Below are 24,640 nucleotides of genomic sequence, written 5' to 3' on the forward strand. Positions count from 1 at the left end.
GAAAATTCTTTTCCTACTGCAAATGCACCCCATTGGAGGCATTGGGTCATATGATCGATTAGTCTAAATACTGTGGTCGATACGAGCCGTGTTTCCTTTTATTCTCCCACGCAATGCGGCTGCTAATGAATGGAAGCGGCCGCCATGTAAAAACTGTTTAATTAGGGGTAATGCTTTCGGAGGCTAATTTAAAATTAGCGTTATTACGCAAGCGAACACCCGGCGATTAATCAGCGAATATTTAACGCCGCGCCGAAAATGCGACGCTAAAAATGCGATGCAATTTGCAAAATTACTGTTAACGATATGAAACGAGGACGGGGATTTCGTTGCGATTCGTTGGAATCAGCGCGCAATATCTCTGTAATTAAACGGTCGATCCTCCGATCGAATGCAAAAAACAGGCTATTAAATTAAATTCGGAAACCTCGCGGCGCATGTAGATTGTTAAAAAAACGTTCGTTCTTTCGGCGCTAAACGCTGCTACGTCGCCCCCGCATGGGTATTTTTATGTGGAAAATGTTCATTCGTTAATTGTACGCGAAAATATAATTTTGTGAAATATTTTAATCTATTCAGACGCTTTCGCTTGGTTTAATTTCTGTGGTACTATTTTCTGCCGGAATGAAGAATGTATTCTAAAAAAAACTTCATATTTGTGTTCTACATTCTCGCCTCAAGATCCGATTTGATTTTAAGCAAGTTTGATGGATGGATAATGATAGTTATCTCTTGTATTCCTTTTTCTTTTTCTTTATTATGCATTGGAAATATTTCAAAAAATGATTCAAGATTCAAGGACTTCTCTAATACCAATTCATCGAGGCAGGGAATAATAGGGAACTTCTGGACTTTTGTACTTTTAAACCTACGACACTACACATAAAACATCTCAGAGTCCTAACACTCTAACTCTAGCGGCGAAGACAAGAAGTGCGACCACAAATTAATGGACATACAATCTCCAAACCGTCGCTCACGCTGTCAACGCGGAAAATCACGTTCGCAACGATGATAACCAAGAACGATCGCCCTTAATCGGCTAACCGGAAGTACAGCTTCCTCCAGTGCTTCCTAGGGTCGACTGCTGGGGAAAGTTTCCTTCGGATCGAAGTTTCGACGAAACAACGTTCGGAACGCGTGTTGAATCGTCTCAGGTCGTCATCGCGGATAGAGGGAGAGAATTCGTTCCCGTGACGGTAGTTCTTGTCGAAACTTTTTCCGCGACGGCACCAGAAATGAATCACTGTTGCCATCGCAGCCATTGCCCACGGCTCATTTAACTTGCTAAGAGGTGCTTTTCAGGAACGCAGCCCCGTTCCCTGCAAGTCGTCCCGGACGCAGAATTCGACCGAGCGTATCCGTTTTTCTTTCCGGGCGAATCGCGGGGCGACGTTCCTTCGTCGCTTTTCCCGATACCCGTGTCCCTCCGCGCGACCTCTTTTCCCCGACGGTCGTTAACAGGCTGGTAATTAGCGGCGCGCTCGCGCGCGTCGGGAAAATTGCGATTCTCGCGAATACGCGTCAGGGGCCGCGTTCCAATTTCTTTTTTTTTTTAGCTTTCCTCTTCTAACGCCCAAAACTCGTTGAATGGGGAGCACTCGCGCTAGCCACCCACGCCTGAACGTCTCTGGGGACAGCCTAGCCTTTTTAAGGATTTTTCGAACTGGCGAACCTCGAATTGGATGATGTCTGATGCGATGGTGGGGGGGGGGAATATTTCTGTGAAACTTAAAGTTTCGAAGATCTCTGAGGTGTTAATAGCTATTGCCTCACCCTGTATATTCTGACACTTGCATTTTTGGTCTTCCTACTTTTCGATATAACAATGGCTATGATGGTCTTAAAATTCAATAAACTGGAAATTAATCATCCCTGAAACCGAAAGAGAACAAAATTGATCCGAATATATTCTATAATTAAAATTCAGTAAAGTTGAAAAAAGACTTCAACTTGATAAAGACCATTGCTATGCATACGACAAAGTCTACAGACTCGAAAAAGCTCCGTAATATTTTCGTCGGTGGACAGAGTAATTAGTTCAACGCGGAAGATATTCGAACCTGGAATACAAAATTTATTTAAATTTCCGAATGTTATTGACATCAGACTTTACACAGAACTCGCACCTGGGCTCCCGTTAGGGGAGTGCATGAGTTATTCATGGATTCGAAAGACGAAGTTTCCTTTCGACGCGATATCCATTTGTTCTCCGAAAGATGGCAACAGATACTGGCCAGTAACCGGAAATATTTCAGCTGGAATAAATCTAGTCTGTTATTGTACTTTGATAAGAACCACCAGCGAATAAAAATTAAATTACCCTCTTTTCTAACAATTATCCTGAAAGTACGCAGGGCAAGCAAACAAGACTCTTCGACTAAACGACACATTCATCGTGAACTGTCATTAACAACCAAGGCTACGTTATTCTCCAACGACGTCGATTCTCTACAAACAACTTTGAACAGCTCACTCCTGATTACTCTAAACGACTGTCTCCACAATAGGATCGAACTGTGCGCTGAAAATACACAATAATTTCTGCAATTTTTGATCCCGAAACTTTACTGTTAATGAAATTGCAGCCAACCTCTGGGAAAGAGAATAAATATTCATAATTAAATTTCCACATTTAATATCAGAGCAACATCGCCGCGAGGTTTATAAATGTTTGGAATCGATATCATTTAAAATTCTATTTCACCTTTGACGATTTCGTCCCTGGAGAGGTTAAAACGATACGTAAAAAATATATTTGGGTTATTATCATACTTCGAAATACTCAAAAATATTATTATATAATATTAAATTAAATATATTAATGGAATAAAAATATCAAATATTCTAATCGAATATATTAGTGAAAACAAATGTTGAACTATTTACCGAGAAAATTGACATGTACTCTGTATCCTTGCTTGGTATTACATAAAAAAGAAGGTTTCATTTTTATTTCTGTTATGTAATTCTAAATATTTATAATCTCCAAATCCTCTGCCCAACTGTGGCAAGACAATACCGACCACATTTATGCCCCAAATAAAAAAGACTCTCAACCAAAACACTTCACGTTTCCTCTCTTTAATTCCAATCATCCTTCCACGCATAATTGAACAAAGTTTCCCAGCTGCTCTAAACTTATACTCCGATTCTCTGAATATTCGCGAAGTGTTCCATCGACCAATCCCGGTATAAAATCTTCGAACGTCGAGTTCTACTATAGACGGCGAAAAAAAAAAAGAAAAGGGAAAAACGAGAAAAATATCGTACCGTGTGGCGCGGAGGTACGCAATCGGAGTTTTTTTCCGGTATCGGTCGAGCCAGCAAAGCGTAGCCAGCGAAACGGCGCGCAGGTGGGACAGGTTTGATGGAAGGGAAACGCAGAAATGAGACAGATAGTCCGCGCTTTCACCCTCACCGCAGAAACAAGAGGCGCGCACAGCCAAGGTATTCCAGTAATTTCAGTCGTAGGAATATTCATGAGCAGCCACGGCCGAGTGTACTGTTCCGCTTCTATTCACCGTTGCAGATGGGCCAACCAGGGTCAGAAAGCTTGCTTTACGAAGCAGGAAATCCATGCAGATGAGAACTGGCTAAAAGGAAGCGGTTGGGCGCTGTCGGCGGTCGACGGGGAGGGAATAACGAGACGAACGAAAGAGAGACGAGGAAATCGTCGCGGCTAACCGGCCGGCATCCACGCTTCAATTAGCTAAAGTGCAGGAACAAAGCTGCTGATACGACATCGAGTAGCTCGTCACAGTTGACAAGTCGTTCGACAATTGCCCCGATAAGGCGCAGGACGCTCGTGCGGGATACGTCGAAACGCTCGGAGGCCTCGGTCAAAGGAATGTTCATTTTTTCGTCTATACGACCGGCGACGAAATATCCTGAAAGACTGCGAATGGAGACTGCGATACGATATTGTGTGGCGAGCTTAATTACTGGCTCTTTGTCAAACAGTAATGTGTACGACTGAAAAAAAAGAGGCTTGAAAGGTAGCGCAACATTTCGCTGGCGTAGAGTAATGGATGGCGATTTGCTCGTACCTGGGCCAGATTTAATGAATATTAAAGTTGAAAGTACCTGTGGTAGGAATGCTAAGGTTATAATATTTTATAATAGGAATGTTGAAGTTGAAGATCTTTGTGTTGGGGCTATTGAAGTTGAAAGTATCTGTGGTACGAATGTTGAAGTTGTAATATTTTATAATGGGAATGTTGAAGTTGTAATATTTTATAATGGGAATGTTGAAGTTGAATATCTTGGTAGGTGTGCTATTGAAGTTGAAAGTATCTATGGTAGAAAGGTTGGAGTTGAAATTATTCGAATCGTTTGGAACTGATCAAATTTCGTTTGGAACTGATCGAGTATTCGTTCTTGTCTCTGTATGATGACGATGGGATCAAAGTGAATGTGATCTGCAAGACTATGTCATGCAATAACATAAATGTACATCAAATTGATGTTGATGAATTATGAATATTAAAAGTGTTATTATTTCTGAGCTGATGAATAATTTCAACGTTTCTGATCCGCCCAACGTTGAACTCTCATTGTTATATGAATTATGAGGATTACATGCAAGCTGTTTAAATTATACACGAAGCATGGCATAAATGAAGCATGACAATAAGTACTTCCTAAATGCACGAATAAATTTTTATCGGAGAACTTAATGGACACATTAAAACGCCAGATGAATTATATTCTTTTATACAAGCGTGATAATGAATTTAATTATTATCTTCCGTATTGTCCGGTCCCGGAAGATCGATCACGAGCAATTTAGCTGCTCGAGTAATTTAAGATTCTGTCGCTATTCAATTCGACAGTGGAAACAAATTTTATTATCGGTTACTAAGAAGAAAACGTAACACTTCATTAACTTTCGCCGTTTGAACGAACCATTACTCTTCCTATTATAAAAATTGTAATTCCCTCGAGGATTATATTGCGCAAAAATTAATTCTTTGCTCAGACATTAGGGGTAGTCTTTGGACTTTTTCAAAGGTTTTTAGATCTTGAATGAGGAAGAATATTTAAATTAAGAAAATCATTATCTATAAAATACATAAAAAAACTATCATGTGTATCGATATACATATATTGATATTTTGTATCTTTGATCACTTATCTTTAATATTATTAATCCTTCAAAAGGACTTGAAGACACATAGAAAGTATCAAGTAAATGTAATTAGTCAGTGAGTGATCCAAGATACACAACTGAATTTCTAACATCCTTCTTATAGGAATGCACACCATTACCAAAGTCACTTCTAACTTCAAATTACTTTACCCTTCAATCTTCACTTCTCTCTACTTCAATTTATCCCATTCTTAAATCTTCACCTTCTCTAAAAACGGAGTTTCGTCTGTGCTTCCTTAATCCTCAATCCAATAACAAATACCGTAAACCGTATCTCTAAAGTCACCCCCAACAGACCACATCCAGAATTTCTCCTGCAATAATTAAATTTCAAACAGTATAATTTCGCCGTCGAGGGGTGAAGAGCCCCGAAACAAATGAAACGTTGAAATTTGTGTTGGCACATCAGAGACGACACGATCGCAGTTGGACAGCCCGCGGACAACGTTGAAACTCGAATAAACCGTGGGAATCGTTATCCTTTAACGCGATTCCCATCGATTCGTGATTTCCGAATGCATTTCCTCTCCTGAACGCGTTACAACGCTACTGCGGCGCAGCTGTCGCCCGCAGTGGCAAGAAGATATTTTGACGAGAACCGGGGTTGAAGCCGTCCTCGGAAATCACGATCGCCTTGAGGCTTTGAAATCGAGGATCCCGGCGGCTGCAAATTGCACGGGGATGCAGGTCGATGGCGGCAGCCATCCCTGTAGGCTTGGCAGCCGCATTGTCACGCCGGCGAGTCTAGTTTCGATCAGCGTGTGTCGCCTCTGTTTGCCCTGGGATCGCGAAACCCCTGTGAAACACCCTCCCTCCTCTTCCATGTGAAACGAGTAAATCAAAAGCATGTCGTGTTTGCCGCGAATCGACGCTCGAAAACTACGTCGACGTTACCGCACGCTATTGCGCGCGTGAACATGAAAAACTGGCCATAAATATTTATAAAAAAAAAAAAAAAAAAAAAATAAATAAACAACGAAAGAAGGATGACAAAGGAATAAATAGCGTTGCACGAAACGTGGGGACATAAATATATTTGCTCCGTATACATTTGTCTCGTTCGACGTATGGGAATCAGTATCCCCGACGAAACGGGGTCGATCGTAATTTCTCTTAACGTTGCTGATTATTTAAACTACGGATAGGAGAGGAATTCGAGTAATGGCAGTGGGCAGTGTTTATGTTCGTTAGTTATTGCGAATTGACCTTTTGATATTTGCATGAGCTTTACGCAGTGTGCAATTTTTTATTGCTAAAGAGAATGTGAATAATAAATATTTTGTTCGGTGTTCGAGCTATACGAAAATATATTTGGATGTTGTCAAGTATTCAGGTACTTGCTACCAGGTCCCTTTAAGAGAGTTCCATCGATAGTTCTTTCCGTTCTAACGATTTCAAGAATATAATACTGCGCAATTCTTCTTTCGATATCGAAATATCCTACTTCAAATATTTCAAAATAAACTCTCGCACACAGCTTCCAAATAATTAACAATCGAGTAAATTTGACAAATGCTCCTCCTCGTGTTTATTTCATAGCCATCCTCCGACTACCCCTTCCCTTTGCTTAACTGTGCAGGAAGACAATCAACATCCTCCTCCTCACATGTCCTGTTTAGATTCCGTTCCTCAATTAATTTTCGTTCACGGTACAAATGGGGAGATCTGTCATTGTGGCGAGGACACACGTCGTCGCTGGCGTGTAATTTAACAGGAAATACAGAGGGGTTACGTCGTTTAGATGCACGCTGAGATATTTTCGCAGTTAACAAGACGTAAAGCTCTCTGCAAGCACGAAGGCGTCGAGGGGGATGGGGGACGAGTTACGGTGGTGAAGCCGAACCGTGGATCCGTGACCAACAAAGTGGGCTGCGCGTACTGGTTCGGCGAGAGTTAAGCGGGTTATTTGCGAATTTTTGTTGCAGGTCGACCCATGGTTCACCCGCCTAGTCAGACAGTGACGGCCAAGGAAGGCGAGCCTTTGAGCATCGTAGTCGAATTCTGCGCCGAGCCCAGATACACCAAGGTTTTATGGATATCCGAGGAGAACGTTTACGTGCCGGGCGCCCCAGCCAGGGACGGAGTTCAAGCGGTCGCTATCGAGGTACCGTTTTCTGTTTCTTTCTGGTAAAACTCTCCCAGTGATCTTGTTACTTCAGGAGATTTTATATAAACCCTTTCGGACCTGAATTATCTTTTTTTCTGGTACTAAAGTAATTTAATTGTTAGGGTTAACTTAGACTAAAGTCATTAATATTACATCCACAGAGCAATAATGAAATAGACCATGTGAGGAGTAATATGCTTAGTAATTTCAAAAGTCAAGCAGTAAAAGTTTCTAAAACACAAGACTTAGATTCCCATAAAATTTCGCAATCTACCAAAAATAAGAAGATTTAAGAGACAATAAATTCCTGCTTCCCATAAACGTACCTCAATTGCACGAATCCAATATAAAATATCGATATCGCGACGTAAATTTCGTCATTTGCGCACAAGAAATCCTAAAGGAAGCTTCAATTTCCACCCTCGCCTCTTCTCGTCTGCGTTAAAATTAAAATTCCCCGAGTAAGTTTGATCGCGCCGTTAAAGCCCGTGAAGGAGTTATTAATTTTTGCGCAGATGTTCAGTCGGGATAGTCGGTAGCCAGTATCGGCACTGTGGTATTCAAAACAGAATCTGGGTCAAAATAACTACCCTCACCGCAACACGTGCACACGGGTTTGCGTCCTCGGCCGGTTCCCCGCCTGAACCCTCGCCGAGGAGCAGCAATTCCACGAATTAATTACCCGCTACTGCAGCCCCGGATAACAAGGAATATATAGCGAACGAGCTGGATAAATCACCCACCGACTATCAGTCCTCCCGTCGGGCGAACGCCAACGGAAATTTCGCGAACGGCGAACTTTTCGATGAAATTTCCGTCGGACCGACGCAACCCCCTTCGGAGAACAAATGTACTTGCGGGACGACGACGTCGTCTCTGTGTATTTGCACACCTCGACAATGAGAGCGTTCGAGGACACGACGAAAAGCAAGCACGACACTACGACACACTCGAGGCGTTTCCACACCGAAGAATGTTTGTCCACGACGTGCACCGCGGAAAGAACATTACGACGTTTTACGACGTTCCTGCGAAGGGAGCCTGTTCGAAGGAAGGTTGCTCGAAGCACGTCGGTACTACAGATGGAAAAACGTGAACGCTTGATTTATGGTCTCGGAGCATGTTTATTGCGTTCTAGTTGACGAATTGACGGAGACGTTGTTCGTGTTTGGTTGTCAGAGCTCGGAAGAATTTTGTTCGGATAATAGGGGGCGAATGAGAATTAACAGGATAGTCAGAGGAGTTTTTTGTTCGTCTTAGGTGGTTGAATGTACTCCTTCTTATACTTGTGTGGTTGCATATTATCCATATAGTGCTTGTCTAGTAAAGTATGTTCTGTATTCTCTTTGTCTGACCATATATATGCTCATACTATTTACTATACCAGTTGTGGGCCACAAGTCTGGTTATATGTGGTCTACATTCTACTTTTCTGGCTTGATATACCGTATATATTATTTTGTTTATTACAAGTATGCTTTGCATATAAAATATCTGATCATATACGTTCCTTACACCACTTCTCCAATTGGATGAGCTCCACATAGTAGTTATCTGAATCCTATGTGCTGTATTTAATAATTATCTGATCAAATGAGCTTCGTATTTTATTTGTCAGTTCAAATATGATTTATATTTAACATGTCTGACTACAGAAGTTGCTTATTCTACTTGTCCACGTAACGTACTTCATGCAGTAGTTATCTACATTCTATGTGCTCTATTTAGTAATTATATTGTCTAATGTAGTCCACATTTCTTTATAGTTCGAGTATGCTTTGTATTAATTGTGTCTGATTATATACGTTCCTATTCTACTTACCCAGTTGGATGTGCTCCACGTAGTAATTGCTTCGATACTACCTGCTCGATTTAATAATTACCACACTGTACAAGCAATATATTATCGAGTTGTTCATAATAATAATTATTCAAGATTAGGGAACGTGGCAGGTACTTTTCCCTTTAAATAGTTCCGCGAGCGCAAAAAGACGAAGAATCTTTCCTTAAACCGACCCGTGAGCTTAAAAAGATTAAGAACCACCCGGTTTAAGGGATTTGAAGAAGCGCGAGAGCGCGCCTTCGAGACGTTTCTTCATCTCCGACAAACGCCCGGAGTCGTCGTAACGACAACCGTCTTAGAAACGAGACATCGCTGAAACAAGGCCAACGGAGAAGCCTCCGGAGTTGCAATTTAACTTCGAAAGACCATCGGGCCCCCCCAGCGCTACGGCAACGGCAACTTCGTCGTTGACGAATCCGTGCTCGCGCGACAACAACAATTTCGCTCCCCGATGCGGGAATTATACTTTTATCGTGGCGCCAACGGCCAGCCGGCAGCAGGTCTCGGCGCAAACGACCGAAGCGTGATTTCTTGTCGACGGTGCAGCTCGAAAAAAGGAAATAAAAGGGAACACGACGGTGGTGGTGCTGCTGCTGAGATCCCAGAAATGCTTGTTGCATACGCGTGAAAATATGAGAGAGAGAGAGAGAGAGAGAGAGAGAGAGAGAGAGAGAGAGAGAGAAGAATAAAACGCGATACCGGATTCATACGTGAGCCTGGCGCTTATTTCATTTCCGTCGCGTCGTCGTTTCTCCCCTTTTTTTTCCAAGAGACAGGCTCCGTGGACTAGATGACCGCACAAAAGACGGATTAACCGGTTCGTCTGTTTTTCCTGTTCCTTTTTCCGAGTCCAGGAATAACGGGGAAACGCGGGGAACCCCGGAGAAGGAGAAGGAAGCGGCAGCGGTGGTGTGGGGAGGCGAAAGGAAAGAATCCAACGTAGCTTTAGAGGGATTTGCTAATGCACCTGTGCTACGCGTTTGTTTTTATTAACTTTTAATCTCCTTTGTTCCGCGCGGGAACGTTCTTAATTCGTTCAACGGATGGCGATTGTCCCCCTTTCTCGCCACCCTCGTGTTGATTTCGTCGATTTTATCCACGACGGAGAAATTACGGATTTCATCGGAACTGTTTCAGCGGCCTTAATTATTTAAGCCGCGCCCGGCACTTTCGCGTTCGCGCGGATACCACTCGTGCTGCATTATTCCGATTTTACGCTCGGAAGGTGCGCGATCTTGCCCTCGGATACGCTCGAGGGGTCAGCTCTCTCCGAATCGACGGGAATATTGTTTTCACGGATGAAGATTAGTCACGGATCCTTGTTATGAAATATGTGCCAAGGGGTGCATGCATTTTTTAGCGTCGCGTATCGACAGGAGGTCCTGAATTGATTTAATGCAAGTACTCATGAATCCTGATACTTAATTCGCTGGCGTCTTTATGCGAGGTGACTCGAGAACGATGCCTGATAATTTACGAATATATTTTACCCATTGGTGTTGAGAAAATGTTATCGCGTTACTTCGTATTAATTAACACGTTAATCGCCACGTCACCCATGTATAGGTGACAGTACGTTTTACTAAAGAACTAAAAAAATCTAATTTTTTTGTTGGGCGAAGCCCACCCAACATGCACCAGGAAATTAAGCTCCAAACCTACTCAGAAATTGTTTTCGTGACATATTTTACCATTTTGTTGGTATATAAAAATGTATTATTCATGTGCCAACGTCATCTACGATATCTCTTTACAATAAGTAATCGGAACAATAACATTCCTTACCTAATTGACCAATAGAGTTGGATTCCTAGTATTAAAACTTAGATTTATGAATTCTAGGCATCAAAAACTACTAAATGATAAAAAAAAGAGTCAATCATTTTTAGTTCCCCGAAGTAAAGTTTACCCTCTGAAAGTGGAGCATCGCTAAGAATGAATTTAAATGAGATTCATGAATTTTTATGAAGTTACAAAAACGAATACCACGATGGATGTTTGATTAAGTAATCTCCAATAGTCGTAAGGTAATATTAAATCCTAGCAGAAATTTTCAAGAATATTTATCTGGCAATTAACGTGTTAACAATCTCAATTTCGTAGAGTCAAAAAAATCACGACAAGTATGGAGTCCAAATGATGTATACGTATGTCAACTAGTAAATGTTATCATAACGCGAACAAAGAGCTCGACACATTCCGCGAAAATCGAAGCCAACGGAAAACTAGGGAAGAGCGCCAGGCCGAATTGCTAAGCGTCAACAAAAAATAATCGAAAACGACGAGCGCGAAACGACAACAAAAAAAAAAAGATGGGGGGAAAAAGGAGCGAGGCTCAACACGGACGGGAATGGGGAAAACTCGTGAATGGAAAAGACAGGGAACCAAGGGAAGCTGAAGGTGCGACGGAAAAACTGAGAAACAGCGAGGGTGGAACGTGAAGTTAAATGGAGCAAGAAACTGCGACTCCTTGCATGCGAAAAATTCGCGAGACTTTCAACGACGTCTGCTCCAAATTGTGAGACGAAATATCACCTGGGATGGGGCAACACCGTACCGCCCCCCGGCTCGATTCAATTACGCAAACGTAATTCTCCCGCGGGCATGCATTATGAAGGTCTTTAGGATCGGGTTAGAATTCCGAATGGCTCTTAAGACTGCGAGATTCAATGGTTTATTTGATGAGTAAAGGAGACGGAGACTTTATTCGGAAGAATTCAACGGCAATTGCTGAGAAATTCAAATAACCGAACGCAGAATTTCGAGACCCCGGTTCGCTCTTAACGCGGGTAAAATGTGGAAATTGCCTTTCTTACCTTTATTTGACTTTTGCCAGCGTCTTTACGCGAGGTGACTCGAGAACGATGCCTGGCAATTTACGGAAATATTTCATCCATCACTGTTGAGATAATGTTATTTCGAGCCATTATTCGGTTGTTTAGACTCTTTGTTTTAGAATTATCCTCAACGCGATCGAGGGAACACTATCCCGATTTCGTTTCACTTTTATCAGACGTATAAGTTTATGAATTTAAATCATTTCCACTGCTAGATTAGATACTCAATTTTCTGTACCATCTAGCAGTAGTTTTCTATTATTCTTACTATAATCGACACAGGTGATTCGAAAAGTACATTTATGCTTCCATCGGATACGAAATCGGTAGTTCTGCACCAGCCTGATTTAATACACTCGACTTTATCGCGAATGTCTGCGAAAGTTGAAGTAGAAAAATGTCGACGATCCCGCAGAAAAGTGAGATCCAGGAGAAAAAGTGAGTAATAAAAGGCCAGCTAGAAGGAGAGAAAAAAAAACCCGATGGAAATCAGAGGTGATATGGACAATTGAAGCGTAGGACGACGCAGGAAGTTTTCAGTTTCACGCGAAAGTTTGAACGTAAGAACCTAAACGGAATCGCTGGTAGATAAGGAAGGCAGTCGAATCGACGTTATCGAGTAGAGAGTTAATGAGCATTACGCGATAAAAACATTCCTGGGAGGGGGAGGGAGGGAGTCGAACAGCTTCGGAGCAGGAATTTAGCTGTCGCTTAAAGCATTAAATTCCAAGTTTAATAAGGGCTTTGTTTGAATCAGTTTAAAGAGCCAAGATCAATGCTGCCTATATGAAACTCAGATTTCTATCGCATTCGATGATAATTCTTGTAATACCTCAAACATTGAGGCTCAACATTGTTGTAATATTAGTTATATACGACACGTGTACTTAAAAATACTTTGGTAACTTTAATGAAAATGAAAGTTGGTGTCAGAAATTCTAATAAACCTGAATTGGCTTGTTAATCGTGGTGTGCTTTATTATACGGTACTTGTGTTACGTTATTTTATATATCTATCTATCTTCGTATGAGATCATTTCGAAGTGTCTAAAAAGAGGAACCATAAAATATAATATTTATGAATCAAAGACACAACGTGGTATGGTGAAATATACCACAGATCGAAAAAAAAACATAAAAATACCACGGGGAGAAAGGTCGAAAATAAAACATGCTGTACCTACATATTTCCAACCGATACATGTTTGTTTGCGTGACTTGCCAAAGCAAACGTGAAATTATTTAAAGCTCCACAATAATTTTATTTCTGGATCCTTGGTTATAGAAAATTCTTATCCTTTTATCTATCGAGTAACGTTAAATTTTTAATTTCGAAACCTACAATTCTAAATTAGATAAAGCTTCGTTACAATCGAGAGTCCATTACATTCGTCTACCGAGGAAAACGCGAACCATAGTTTCTCGAAGTAAATTATTGCAAATAATAATTTTTGCTCGAACTACCAGAGCATTGTTGGATCAGTTCCCCGCGTACTTCGCCAATATAAACATTCGCACTTTGCCGTTAATTATCTGGTTCGTCAATGACGCACGTTTTCCTGTTTACCGTTGCAGGACGGAGGAACGGAGTCCTGTTACAGGGCGGTCCTGAGCTTCGACACGATCCAATGGTCGCACGCTGGCGAATGGTTGCTGCTGGTGCGCTCGTCGGAAGGGATCACGGACGCTTCCGTTCTGTTGAACGTGACACGGGCCTCCGAGTACAGTCACGCTCACTTCCGGTCAACGAGCCTCACTTGCCTGTCGCTTTGTCTGGCTCTGGCCATCCTGCAGGAGCACCGACGCTGAGGGCCAGCCATCAGATTGCGCGAAAACGCTCTTTCTCGGAACGAACGATAGAATCGAACGCGGCCATCCTCTTCGCGCGACCATAGGGGAAGAGGTCCGTCAGTATTTCCGAAACTATGACGATTGTAAATAATATATAAAAAAAAAAAAAAGAAACGAAGAAGCCAAAGGGAGAGAATTAACTGTACGACAGAAACGAATATTAACTCTAGGACGTCGAATTCAGCGTGGAGTTCGATGAAAGGCGCGAAAGGTGTTCCGCATTTTTCTTTTCTTTTCTTTTTTTTTTTATGGACACTAGAACTACCGAGAGTAACAAATATTATTATACATGGTATAGTAGCTTCGAAATTAGGGGTGGAGAGGAGCGAATCGATTTACGGATATAATTAATTACCTATTTCGATGAGGGTCGAAAAATGCGAGGGTAAAAGGGATGTTGGTGAATGAATGATTCGAAAATGAAGTTTGAAATGGATGGGTGAGTTTTGGGACCCAATTGGTAGTTCTGATGTTGCGCGAGAAGCCTTTCGTCGACCCTGTCGTTGTCGAGACGATCGAAGCTTCCGACTACGACGATGATCCGGCCTCGACGTACCTCAATCGTGGATCTCGTCGCGAGATATTTCGGATACTCTTGTCTTAGGGATTTTCTAGCTGATAAACGGCGATAAGCGTAGATCGAGGGCCGGCAAACGATAATTCGAGGTCGCATCTGGCCCCGTTAGGTATGTGGATTTTATGTATTTATCGAGGGAACTTGTGCTCTTCGCTGGCGTGTTATAAAAAAAAAAAATCGAAAAATCTCAAAAAACTGTGTAAATGCAACTGTATCCCGTACTTACATATTGATAATACAAAAAAGAAACTGTATAAATTTCCTTCTTCAATCTCGTATGTAATTATGTAGATAATTTCCTCGATATTGGCTCTTGGGTCGCGAAGCTCAAAATTTGTACTATTCGGCCAATATCCAAAAGATTTGCCGGCCCCTGGTATAGACGATCGAATCGAGGTAGCGACCGTGTATGTTTATTTCATCGATATCACCTTTTAGTTTCATTGTTGACAGCCTTTATTCCTTGAAACGGGAAGCAGACGAACCGAGGCGCGTTTATCGATGATCTTTCTCTAGTATTAACCCTTATGTCGATAATCAGAAGTTTTACGTTACGTCAACAACCAGGATATCTCCCTATTATGATTTAATCAACAGGGAACTTCCTTAACCTATTTTGGGAATAAATAAAATACTTATTTATCCTTAACGACGTTCTTCTCAAATGTATCGTTGCAAAAATTACACCTCTTTTTAATGACACTATTTAATTTGTTTCTATGAATCAATCTGTTGCAAGGAATCAGTTTATAATAGCAACAGGGTAATAAAAATTGTTCAATTATATAAAACTTCCTTTGCAATTTTTTCTATCTCTGCGTCGAACTGTCTGACTAGGTAACTAGAACCATCTTATATAGAAATAACAACCTTATAGGTACTGGGTTATCCTGGACTTTCAATGTGTAGCTATGAACAACCGAAATATTTGAAGAAAAGTTGCTACGACTTCTAGAGCATTGGCATAAGGATTAAATCAGAGAAACACGGCGCCATTGGCCGAGGAAGACGTATCGTTGCGCGATGGTAAAGGACAGTGTCTAAAAATTGCCATTCTTGGTACTTCTTAAAAAAGAAAAATTATTATACAGCACCTGCACATCCTTGACATTTATATCGAATTATTATGACTCCTTGAATTTTCCAATCAAACTCTGAAATCTTCTAGTGTCTTGAAATAATTTTAATTTCCAAACAAGTCCTCAAACTCGATCACAAGAAGACCAATCATTAAAATAAAATCTACCCAATTTGTATCTCTATCTCACCTCAAATATGGTAAAAATCGTTTTACTTAAAAATGATAAAAATTTAAATTTGCAATCATCCCTTAACCACGCAACCTTCAAGCATGATTAAATGTCCTTGGTATCAAATTCCAATCCTCCACTTGTCTAATACAACCCTCCGCTCCCCCCCCCCCCTCCCAAAAAAAAGTGATTAACCGTTTACTAACTAAGTGAAACTACTCGAGTTTCTTGATTTCTTGATATGTGTAACACGCTAAATAAAAATTTTTCTTTTTCACTAACCGCCGGAAATGGCCGTTCTTCGACGCTGTCCCCAGCAAACTGATTGTCAAGCCTCCGATTGGCTCTCCCAGCGTGAGGAATCGCGGGACGCGGGGCACGTGTAAATATTTGTATAGTTTATTTGTAAGGTAACGACGACGTGCGACTAGGAAGGGAAACCCGTGGTGCCGGTGTGAGTCGAACAGAAGACCAATTTTTCATTCCTGTTTTCGCGGAACGACGAGCGCCAGAAACGAGCGAACGTCGCTTCGTTCGACGCGTGTAATTGTTTCACGACGACGGGGAACAATAGTTTTCCAGGACGTGCGAGGCGAAAACGAAAGACGAGCGACGCGAACGCGGCATGGGACACCGAAGCGCGAGGAAAGTCGAAGTTGAACGAAACGATACAACAAACAAATAAGAGGTATTCCCGAAAGAAATAGGAAGATTAAAAGAAGTACATTGTTGTATATTATTTTAGGTAAGTAGTACTAAATAGCGTGTATATAGTGATTGTAAATGCATAGGCTATCGTACACCGACGGCTATGTATGACGAATTATACAGTGACGCTGTTAGAGATATATTTATTATTCGTTGATATATTTTTATAAAGTTTTATTTAGCCATAAGTTCTCGTTCGCCTTCCCCCCCTCCCCCGGATGTCGTGTATCGATCATCATCGTTAATTTTCACTCTTTCGCGGGACAAGCAAGGAGCGAGGAAGAGGTTTCAGTTTTCAACGTTTCAAATGAGGATCGTTAACAATAACCTGCGCTCTCTGTACACTTTCCCCAAAAACCCCCCTCAACTCCCTCCCAAGACGAACGTCCTAAATGAATCTAAAAAGAAAAAAATAATAATAATAATAAATAAAAGTTGACGGTGGCTGTATTTGTATTTAGGGAGAAATGACGAAGCGGGAGATAAGGAGAAGAACATTTGCGTGAAAGCGTGTGACATCGTTGTCCTCCGTGGATTTACCGATTGTATAATCGTATAATCGTAGCGTCTCGTTTCGATCGTTCCAGTTCCTTCAGGATGAATAATATCGTTGCGTGAAGTATCCGTGGATCGCGGTGGTTCCTAATTTTTCTAACGCGTACCGGCTGCAATGCGTAGCATCGTTCGAACGTTCGCCTAATTTGCACCTATGGTCGGTATTGCTCATAGACACGCGAGACGAAATTTACCTGGTAAATCCTTTGATGTATCATTTAGTCTACGCGATGGATCAGACGTCTCTTTTTTATCGTTTCGTTTCTCCTTTGTCGATTTGCTTAGGTGTTACAAATAAGCAACGTGATGTAATCGTTGTACCCCATGACGCCTAAAAGTCCAATAAATGATATTTACAATACTCGTGTGTTCTTTTGTTAATCAATCATTCCAAAAGGTCCGGAAGAAATGTATGTTTAAGTAGGATAAATTATGAGGTTGATACCTCTTGTTTCCTTCTGGTGTATTATTAAATAAAATTTCGGGGATTAATTAAATTTGCTTTTGTTCGATTTTACATTTTGTTTTCTTTTAATTAGGCTAAAAGGTGAGTACTTCTATTCGTATCTATCATTCTGAGATAAATTGAATTAATTTGATTGTTTTGCTCTTTTAATTACAAAATGTGTTTAGGAATAAGACTCCTTAACAATTTTCAAAACAAAACTGAACAAATTTTATATCGACTAAAGAAAATTGCATTCTTAATCCCAATCACAATAAATGCAATGAATTCGATTAGTAAGATACAACTGAAGCTTCTATTTATGCAAAGTGACAAAATCCATGGATGGTTAACAGAAATTAGGTCTTTAAAATAATGGAAAATCAATCATGCAGACCCTTCTTCATTTCGGACAGGCAAAAGAGGAGCGAGAAGTAGACAAATTACTTTCACAAAGAAATCACGCGATTCCATTCAGCAGAGCACTCAGTCTCACAGTTATTTTCCCTGAAATCGTTTTTGTCGATGCTTCGAATCTACCATTTAAGAACGTAGTGCTTTTCATTACTTTTTACTTCAACGTTTCTCTTCCGACGTTTCGTCGAATACCTACGACTTAATAAGCAAGGGAGGAACCATGTTGCTGATACAAGTCACGAACTTCTCGGGAAAGAGGTAAAGTAACACTAATTTTAACGCTAACTCAATCGTCAGCATACTCAATTTATTTTACTAACGTGGTTATGAATAATCGTGTGAAAGCATTATGTATTCCTGCTTCTAGAAAACTAAGTACTTAAAATTTTTTAGCGTTCATTTTCAATCATTTTTGAAGTCTTGATAGAGCTTCTAATTACGTTTGCTACTATGTATTAATAACATACCTGCGCTCACCCACGTTCTTCATTGTTACCGTTCAGAAATTTACAACTTTTAAAGGATGTAAAATATTCAAAACTGACAGGTACAATTTAAACAACCAGGTGCCTCGATCGTACCTTTTACATCACGCTATCAAGATCCTATATCGAATTAATTTGTTCGCGATAAAAGGTTGAACGCGTCTCGAGGACCCAAGCCACAGTTTCCGATATGAATATGCATACAAATTAGCGCCAAATGGGAAACATAAGTGGATTTTCGCATCTCACCCCTAAACTCAAATGTATTGTTTATACTCGGGGCAGGTGCACGTTTAAACATTCATATCAATAAAGGGAACTGCGTCGTTCGTGGAAGATTGTTCTCGGCGACCAAGGAGACTCGCGAAAATGAAGAATAAAACCAGCCAACGACGGGGGTAATAAAAGTAACGAGACCCGGTACGCTACTGCGAACATGCTAATAGAGTCACGTGAAGTGGTTGTGAAATACTCGCTGTTACGCAACCGTGTATTTCTTTGCTTAAACGCGACAAGGTTTCCCTTCGGAAAAAAGCGAGCCGAAAAGAAAGAACACTGGGACGAAGCCGTTGTTCCGCGAAACAGTGGAGAAACAGGCATTCACCTTCGCGTGTTCGCGAAACTTCGAGAAGCCGAAGAACCGATGGCAGTCCCTGAACTGAATTTCCTCGTTATCGATGTCGAATTACCCTCGATTAAATCAAGTGAAATTTATGAATTCTAAATTCAATCTGAAACGATTCTGCAAAAACTCCTCGAAATAAATCACTATTTCTTTTAGCAAAAACTAATCAGTTGATATTTTGACCTTAAATGTTAATTTGTGAGCGGAATACTCAGTGCTTGATGACAACTGTCCACTGTAAAGCACAGATTTTAATGGCTCAACGTCTTACAAACACTCCCTTTCTTCTTACCAAACAGTTTATACAATGTAAACCACTTGAAACTGCTTCCCCGAATAAATCCTTTATTGTACGTTACATTGAGTAGTGATTCGAGAGAAAAGGTCACGTGGCTCCAAAGGTAGTCCTCGTTGCATGAAATGCATCGAATGACGTTCTCATGTACTTTTTTTTCATAAAATATTCTTGAGAAGGGGTTGTAAAATGAAGGTTGTGATATTAGGAGCACATCGACGCAAGATTAGTGGGAATTTGTTACCTTGAAACAAATAATCAGTTACATTTTTGTACATACTAAAGAAAACCTGAACCAAACATCAAAATATACAGTCAGTAGCATCAATATTTATACCTGTCATGTCTATTAAAGAAATCTGTCTAAATTAAATGGTATGTTCGATATTTTCAAATAAATATTTCATCATATAAATACAAACAAGTGTAAAGTTTAATTATGTACATATTTATAATGAAACTGTACGAACCGATCTCGATAAAACGACTGACTGTATATATTCTCGTAAAGAATAATGTTTACATTCACCGTCAATACAGATGTATATTATTCTAAACAATAAATAGTACCTGAACAGACACAGCTACGTTTTTCAACGAATTTTTCACGCATCAATTTCAACCTCATTTTGAATAATAAATCCGATTGTTGTTGTATTTTTCTTTATCGTCTATTAAAGTAAAAAGGGATACTTTCAAGTTAAGAGCATTAGACCCGCGTTTTCAATTTACTTCATCATTTCTCATTACAACCTCAACTTACAACAACAAAAATAGTCTCCTATAAGATTCATCTCCATCCCAACCTCAATATTTACCCTTTTCCAGGAGATGCAGCTTGCCCCCGTTTCGGAGACAAACCCTGTTCTCTGCGTGTCACGGCCAGGGTGAGTCGCGAAATAATTGAGTTCGCGAAAATCGTTCCCGGATAGCCAATCCAGGGCTCGCGCACGTCCGCGAGTCTGTCCTTTGCGGAATTCCACTGGCCTCACCCCGGACGTGAGAAAATAAATAAATGACGAGCGATTCCCACGAGCCTACGGAACCAAGCAAGGAGAGAAGCAGTCTCCGCGTAGATAGCGCGAGAATTATGGTTCCTCGCGGGTAAGGGTGGAAGGAGACGCACCGGAAGGGGAGCCATTTTAAGCCCTCCTCGGTTACTGGCCTTACAACTCCGTAATTTTTACCCTCGGAGAAGTTAAGAGTAATTTACTGGCTCCGCGTAGGCGTTGTACGCCTCCCCCGCCCCCTGCTAACCCCTTCGCTTCGCTCCTGGTGAAATAGGGCACATTGAAGATCTCCGCCCCCTTGTTAATTGTCTGCCCGTAGGATGAACTTGATTTTCCGCGAAAGTGCGAACCGGAGGGGGTGGCTCAAGACAAATGTTAGTAATATTGCCGCGAGAATGGGTAGTTACTTGTTAGTAATGGCTATAAGCTCTGTGTGGGTAGGTGGGTGGGTGCTCGTGAATGAGAGTCGATTTGAATACCCGAGGTCTGTTTCGCAGGTTCGAATACTACTCGCGAGACAGGGTGTTTCATTCGTTGTATATTATGTAGTGTTGGTAAAATTGTTTGGATTCGTAATCGAGTGGCATAACTATGCTTCATCGTCTCGAGACTCCTGAGGTAAAGTTAATGGAACTTATTTAAGGGTGGCAGAAAATATCGGTATAAATGTCTTAAACACTTTTTTGTCAAATTATGTCACGTTTATATAGTTAGAAAGGCCCTTTAGATCCATGCAATTTAAGACCAAGACCTTTCAAACCGATGATATAGTTTTCGAGATATTGAGCTGTTAAGAGTTATGTGAGCCACCCTGTATAATAAGCGTATGGTACAGATTTCCATTGCTACACTTGTTTCCAGATCCGACGAGACATCCCCAGAGTCCTCTCTCGTCCGTCTTTTCCTTTTCTTGGCAGTGATAATAGGCTGGAGGAGCTGAAAACGAGTAACCGGAAGCGTGCCAAGATAAAGGACAAAGAGGAGGACCATTTCGCTCGCGCAAGGGTTGACTCGAGTCTCTTCTGTGCCCTCGAACACGAATCGCTCGCGATTCAACGGCTCACAATGAGACGTCCGTTGCTCGGATAACAGCCCCGTGGAAACAAACTTCCCTGTTGACGACTTCGAGAGTTATGCCGGGAAAATAGGAAATAAATTGCGAGATTTTATCTAAGAACGGGCCGGGTGGAAGAAGTAGAAGAAATGGAAGAGAAGGTCTGGGGGGAAGTGGGGGTTGGAGGAAATATGATAGCGAGTCGAGAAACGCGCGATAACTCAATGTACAAATAGAGGATCCAGCGAATACGTGTATTTCTCAGAGCTGTCGTCGGGAGATAGCGGATCGCGCGCGATCCGAGATATTGCAGGTGCTCAGGGACGTTCCTAGAGTACTTCCCGCGCGGGTGCCATTTCAAAGTCGCCACCCTTATCGGCAGAAATGATTTTGGTCGATTACGCTCGATGCTTCAATTATATTGATTTTTTTAAATATTTCTTTAGCGACCTTGTCTGTTGGGTCTTCCTTGGTAAATATTTCGCAACCAAAGATACAGTAATTACTTGATGGCAAATAGAAAGGTTGAGTTTTGAAAATGAAAATCACTGTAGGGACAACTTGAGTGAACCTTGAGGAGGAATAATTTTATGAATATAGTTACATTTAGTTGGGTTACAATAAATGAAACCAGATGTACAACGTTCATAATATTCGAAAATTGTAAAATGAGTAAAGGAAGAATGGTATAATAAACTTTAAAAATATATTATGGAAAGAATAATTATGAACGTGAATGTATACGTGAATATGCATATAAAATAATAAAATATACTTATTTAGATGTACCTCGAACTTTGTCGAACTCTAGAGCGGAACACAATAATTCGATATAAAAAAAAAAGTGAAATGAGTAAGAATACGAAAAATATTCCTTGCTCTTACACGATTGACATGTCAACATTTTTCTAGATTTTTTTTTTAAACTACGTTGCTTGTAGATGTCCCTGTCTGAGATTGTCTTCTTGCACTTGGAAGAGAAACGGCGTAAGGGAGAATAGGGCCAGCATGCATCGAATACCAGTAGCATTATTTAGTCCGAGAAAAGTGCTGCCGACGCCATTAATCCGATTGGACGAACCTTCGCCCTTAGGCCTTAGGGATCCATTATGTATTAGGAGGATCGGCTTGCTCCGTATCCGGCGAGATTAAAGCTAAACCCGACGAGGAAACGTGCTGACTCACCGCCAAGAATCCCCGAATATAATTTTCCCCGGGAAGAGATTTTAATCTGTTAAGAAAATACACCGAATCTCGGCTGTACGTGCCTATCTACCAATCAGACGTCGATATAAATCGTCAGAGTTTCATTTACAGAAAGAAGAGAAACGCGGAGCGTCGAAAACATAAATTTTCGTGAATCCGAGCTCGGAATCGGTATATTTATTCATTTCGAAGTTATTAGAACTTTAACAGTTGGCTCCATTAAATTATAGTGCAAGGGATTGTTATTTTTATAGAACATAGCGAAAAAGTTCTATTTTCGAAATATACAGCAGTGGCATTGATAGTTTCAGAAGTTCAAAGAAGTTATCGTTGCTTACCTCGGGTACGTTAACAGTACAGCCACTTCGTATCCTCGTGCGTTACTAAATGTAAATATTGTAGGTAAACAAACATGACACGGATAGAAACACTCTTACGCCAACGGATGCATCAACGCTTAAGCTAAACGTCGCATAGCGCCGTACCTAGAAATTCTCGATGCAGAGTTTATTTACAAACAATGATCTTTTTGATATCCTCTTTCACCAATGCTAATTTGTTGGTGTCATCTTGAAACACCTTACATATTTGAGAAATTTCATAATTCGATGAAAAACAACCACTTAATGAAATTAAAACTGTATTATTTCTAATTTCTAGACCTGAATTCCTAGCGCCACACGGCCTATTTAAACATCTAGTTCCAATTTAACTATTAAATTGTTGCTATCTGAATTTTCCTATCTACTCAATTTAAAAAATTCATTAGAGTTTCTATTCCAACTATTCCACTTCGTTTCAATCGCCACATATCCCTCACAAAAATTCGACTACCGAACTTCCCCGCACGATTTTCCAACAACCCTTTCGAGCTATTGACACGACTACAAAAATCTCTCGAATTCCTCCAACGTTTTGCTAAACGTTCATGTCGAGCGAACAGCTCGTTTCCTCCCGGTTACGATTACGAACGTTCCCTCCAGGAAACGTTAGCGATCAGCCTCTCTAATCAGAGAGATCTCTATTCTTCGCGCAGCGGCAACCATCGAGGGCAGTTTCCGGTCCATGCATTACCGCTGGTTAGCCAACCGTCGCCCAGGTTTCGCGTCTTCGCAACTGGGGCAAGAACGTCGCCGCGAAGGGAAAGCACGCGCGCGCAACGTGGACGGGGTGGCTGGGGGATGGTACGAGGCAGAGTAAAATCGCGCTTTAAATGTTAATTCGTCCATTCTACCGGCTCGTCTCGTGAAATCCGCGAAGGACTTCGCTTACTGAGATCGTCCCGTGAAAATAGCCTCCGTCCTGGCGGAGGCAGACGAAGAACGAGGAGGTTGAACCGTGTCGCGAGGGATATCAAATTATACCTGGCGACGTCGGTACGGTAAGTTGCGAGCGTTAAAACGTGGAAACTTTGCCAATTTACTCGGACGGTACAAGGGAAATGATTTCTACCTGGGACAATGTGCTCCTGCGCGTCTCGGAAATGTTTCGAAAATCGCTGAACAAATTTTCCTGATATTCGCGAGCATTCGATTTTTAACCCTTTGCACTCCGAATTATATTACAATTTCATTACCAGCAGCTCTCAACGCTTTTGTGTGTTTTACTTCGAAATTTACTTTATCTAAAACATAAGGCAATTTAAATAAATAAAGAAACAAACAGTTTTATTCACACTATCGTTGTATTTTGTAATTTTCAAGAGTATGAGATCTCTTGGAACAATTTCCCGGATGCAATCCTGGTTCCCTTTCACACGTTTCACAAAAAAAGTTGATTCCTGTTCTTCCTCCAGGAATTTTTCTATTCGAGCGAACTGCACAATCCTTGTTTTCCTTCGTGATGTACGAAAATGAAATGAGGCTTTCCATCTAAACGATCATGTTTATCATATGTTTAAGGCCTTCCCTACTGATTTGGACATGAAAAAATGTCGAGTCACACTCGACGTAAGAGTGCAAAAGGTTAATTGTCTAGAGAAGGTCAAGTGATAGTCAAGGATAATAGTTTGAAATATTTTGAGTAAATCCGTCTAGAAATTAAGATAATTTTTGCAGCTTGAGCTGGAGCAGAGTGAGTCAATTTTAATCCCAGTTTATTAGCACACAAAAATCTCATTTTTTTTTGTAGTACCATGAAAAGACGAGATTAAAAAATATGAATTTTATTCGCGCGTATTTTCCATCGAAATTTGTTTAATAGCAACTTTTTTATAATTCTGGG

The 24,640-nt window shown here is 40.9% G+C and overlaps 1 protein-coding gene across 1 annotated transcript in view; it reads left to right on the forward strand.

The window, feature by feature from the left end:
- Positions 1-17,241, forward strand: part of LOC128891349 (B-cell receptor CD22) — a 446,690-nt gene extending 429,449 nt beyond the window's left edge. Inside the window, exons 10-11 of the mRNA XM_054150781.1 lie at positions 7,078-7,256; positions 13,515-17,241. Of these exons, the coding sequence (XP_054006756.1) occupies positions 7,078-7,256; positions 13,515-13,748 (413 nt within the window). The 3' untranslated portion in view covers positions 13,749-17,241. The remainder of the gene's footprint in view (positions 1-7,077; positions 7,257-13,514) is intronic.
- Positions 17,242-24,640: the final 7,399 nt, after the last annotated feature.

The sequence above is a fragment of the Hylaeus anthracinus genome, unplaced genomic scaffold, assembly GCF_026225885.1.
Source record: "Hylaeus anthracinus isolate JK02 unplaced genomic scaffold, UHH_iyHylAnth1.0_haploid 12001, whole genome shotgun sequence".
Classification (NCBI taxonomy): domain Eukaryota; kingdom Metazoa; phylum Arthropoda; class Insecta; order Hymenoptera; family Colletidae; genus Hylaeus; species Hylaeus anthracinus.